The 3,922-nt window shown below is 41.0% G+C and overlaps 1 protein-coding gene across 2 annotated transcripts; it reads left to right on the top strand.

Annotated features, from left to right (window-relative positions):
• Window positions 1–1,397: 1,397 nt before the first annotated feature.
• On the top strand, window positions 1,398–2,528 carry Actbl2 (actin beta like 2). 2 transcript variants are annotated; one of them, XM_038323320.1, is made up of 2 exons: window positions 1,398–1,526; window positions 1,653–2,528. In XM_038323320.1, exons 1-2 carry the CDS (start codon window positions 1,398–1,400, stop codon window positions 2,526–2,528), a joined length of 1,005 nt encoding a protein of 334 aa, XP_038179248.1. The 2 variants fall into 2 exon arrangements, with proteins under 2 accessions (XP_038179248.1, XP_038179247.1); XM_038323319.1 differs by having other exon boundaries at window positions 1,398–2,528.
• The last annotated feature ends 1,394 nt before the right edge of the window (window positions 2,529–3,922 follow it).

Below are 3,922 nucleotides of genomic sequence, written 5' to 3'. Positions count from 1 at the left end.
GAATGAATGAACCAAATTAAAGGTGACTTTGGAGAACTCATCTGTGAATATGAAAAATCCCTTGGCTTTAGAAGAACTGACGAAGAAGTTATTGGCCTACGACCAGACACGTGTGGGACAAGCAATCAGGAACTTTTCTAACCGATGCTTTCTCGGCTCCCTCTGTCCTATGGTCAAAGAACGACACACATTTACCCAGCTGTCTGTATTTCTACATCAAACACTAAATTAAAATAAACTTCCTCCAAAGTGGTCTGGATAATATATATTTAATTGAAATTAAGCAAAACTGTACCAATTGTGTTGAGTCTAATAACCACAGACAGGCTTGTTGCCATGATAAAATATGTGCATCTTGAAGATGGGGTTTTTAAAAGATCAATATGCACTCAAATATATAATTAAAATTTTACCTTATCACTTAATTTGTTTATTGCTGCATAACCCAAATATTTCATAAACAATTATTGCGAATAAAATTATTATAATTTGCACTTTAACTAATAAATCACTCAAAAACATTGGCATTTTGCCTCTGTGCTGTTAACACCAACTCAGTAAACCTATGAGCAATGCCAATGCATGGTAATAAATTTGGTTATTAGAAAATACAAATAACAAAATGGGGTTATTAGGTATTTATGTCAGAAAAACATGTAGAGTTTACTTTATTGATCATCCTATTGCTTTTACTTGTGCCTGGCTGGTTTGAAATCAATTCCACAGCTCTACATGTTTCAAGGCGCAAGTACATTCAGATTAAACCTTTAGGCTATCCATGGCCACTCATTAATTTCATTCATTAAAGCGGCTTCTATCATGGATGGCATCTTGTAATAAAGGGAAAGGAAACCTTGAGAAATCAAAGACAGAACCAGACTCTTCATATGCATAATGTATCAAAATGGAAAAGTCAAAGCTACATGGGCTCAGAGCACAAACTAAGGAGGAGCAGTCCTTCTGGCAGGGTCGCCCGTCCCACCTCTAGCTCTCTTTAATCTCATGGTTACATTCCTCACGGCATCACGTAGTTATCGAGAGACCTCACCGAGAAGAATGGCAGCTGTGTGGGTTGCCTAATTATAGTACCCTGAGATTTAGCCACTTGGGAGCCAATTTTCTCTTTATGGAAGAAGGCCTACTAATGATTTCTGTAATTATGATCATTATTAATACCTCAAAGGTAGCCCTGCCCAGAAATGCTGGGAACACCCCCACCATGACATGGGTGGGGTCAGTGTGCTCCTTTAAATACTGTGATCAAGGTGCAGGCTTCCTTCTCTGAAGGCAGTTCTGAAATGGTCTCTGATCATTCATTCTCTTCCTTGTCATCATAGTCTAGAAGTTAGCTTTATTCAACTTCTGTTTGCCCATCTGGAAGATCCTAGCCAGCAACCATGGTTGATGATGAGCTATCTGCCTTGGTAGTAGATAATGGGTCAGGGATGTGCAAGGCGGGTTTTGGAGGTGATGATGCCCCCCGGGCTGTGTTCCCCTCCATGGTGGGGCGTCCCCGACACCAGGGGGTCATGGTTGGTATGGGCCAGAAGGACTGTTACGTGGGAGATGAGGCCCAGAGCAAGAGAGGCATCTTGACCCTGAAGTATCCCATTGAACATGGAGTTGTCACCAACTGGGATGATATGGAGAAGATCTGGTACCACACTTTCTACAACGAGCTGCGTGTAGCGCCAGACGAGCATCCTGTTCTTCTCACGGAGGCACCGCTCAATCCCAAGATCAACCGGGAAAAGATGACTCAGATCATGTTCGAGGCTTTCAACACACCGGCCATGTATGTAGCGATCCAAGCAGTGCTGTCCCTCTATGCCTCCGGAAGGACTACAGGTATCGTGATGGATTCTGGGGATGGGGTCACGCACACTGTACCCATCTACGAAGGTTATGCTCTGCCCCACGCCATCCTAAGACTGGATCTGGCAGGCAGAGATCTGACTGACTATCTCATGAAGATCCTGACTGAGCGAGGCTATAATTTTACCACCACCGCTGAACGGGAGATTGTGCGGGACGTCAAAGAGAAGCTGTGCTATGTAGCCCTGGACTTTGAGCAAGAGATGATCACTGCAGCTGCTTCTTCCTCACTTGAAAGAAGCTATGAGCTTCCTGATGGGCAGGTCATCACCATTGGGAACGAACGTTTCCGGTGCCCAGAAGCCATTTTCCAGCCTTCCTTTCTAGGCATTGAATCCAGTGGGATCCATGAGACAACATTTAACTCCATCATGAAGTGTGATGTGGATATCCGCAAGGATTTATATTCTAACACGGTACTGTCTGGAGGCAGCACCATGTACCCAGGCATTGCCGACCGGATGCAGAAGGAAATTGTAACCTTGGCACCAAGCACCATGAAAATCAAGATCATAGCTCCCCCAGAACGCAAGTATTCTGTTTGGATTGGGGGCTCCATCCTGGCCAGTCTATCCACGTTCCAGCAGATGTGGATCAGTAAGCTGGAATACGATGAAGCTGGTCCTCCTATTGTTCATAGGAAATGCTTCTGAATGGGCTTCCCTGTCCCTTATCCTAGGTCATGATGATGTTACCCATCACACCCAGTAAAGTTAAGGTAAATAGCTCACTTCCTCTTGAGTGTACAAGTCAGCAAATCCATGTCTCCACCTATGTATCCTGGGATATGACACAGCTAACCACACTGTGATTTCTATCAGCTGAGAGAATTCTGAAATCATATTCTGTTTTCTATCCCTGTAGGGCTCAAAGAAATACAGACTTGTTTACATGAAAATATGTGACAAGGAGGAAAGTCATGAGAAATATAATTTCAGAGTGAATAACTACAATTTCCAGGCTTTAAATCTAGTTCTTGCTAAAATACTCAAAGACATTCTATACAAACGTGCAACATAAAAGTTTAGCAACTAGGTCTTATTAAATCTTTTTATTTGTTTACCTCTTTCTACAGATATAATAAATTTTATAGGTTAATCATTCTCTATCCACATATGCATCAGAGGAGTAAAATATTACATCTTTAAGATGTATATACTCATGCATTTGGCTGACTGAGCAACTTACGTGAATTTCTTTACTTGCCAACAGTCACCATTTTAGTGGCTCTGTATTTCAAATAATTGCCTTATTAAATAAGCATAACTAAATAATCACCATTCCATTAGTGTATATAAGGCAAATAAACTTTCAACTGGAGGTGGAGCTCCGTTGGTCAAACATATCTTAATGCCTTAGCAGTCGGTCATCCTCACACTCAGGAAACGGCAAACCTACAGGTGATACCTGATTCTTCGCATAGAAACATAGTTTTATATCGAGCTAATTTTGTTCTGCTACAGAATGACAAAAATAATTTTATTTGTATTTCTTAGGATAATAACGTGTTTTTGAGTAATGTCTGTTGACCTTGATTTTGGGTATTCCTATTAAGCAAGGATGTCACTATGGGGAAATACAGCTCCAGTTTCTTTGTAAGCAATACATCTTAGTAGAAGTTCAGTAACCTCAAGAGTATTCTTGGAAAGATTTTGGTTGTAGCTCTTCTCTGTTACATGCAGCGGCTGGAAATACTTGCTCACGCACATGTCTCAAGATAGTAGCTTCTCAAAAAAAATATGTGTTTCTTCCTGTGATGTTTGAGATATTTTAATGAACCCAGTGGTGATTCAAGAATTAATTTTAGGAGTGGCCGTGTCTTCTTCCATCTATGCAGTGATTTCTGATTATTTGGTTATCAGGGTTATTTGTAATTTTCATGTTTCCATCTAAAAGTGTAAAATATTGATACTCAGATGCTTGGGTGGGAGGTTATCTTCTCCTTCATATTAGTTTGGAAACTTCTTGTGTCTAAACATCTGAATTGGACTCTTCAGCCAACTTTGATTAAGATAGCACTTTTCCAAGAACTTGACTGTTTGTTTCC

Source organism: Arvicola amphibius, chromosome 3 (genome assembly GCF_903992535.2).
Source record: "Arvicola amphibius chromosome 3, mArvAmp1.2, whole genome shotgun sequence".
NCBI classification, from domain to species: domain Eukaryota; kingdom Metazoa; phylum Chordata; class Mammalia; order Rodentia; family Cricetidae; genus Arvicola; species Arvicola amphibius.
Note: the sequence above shows the minus strand (reverse complement) of the source record. Positions and strands in the feature narration are given on the sequence as shown.

What these genes read in the sequence shown, in the direction of transcription:
- Actbl2 (XM_038323319.1), top strand. Translation starts at nt 1,398, where the DNA reads ATGGTTGATGATGAGCTATCTGCCTTGGTAGTAGATAATGGGTCAGGG.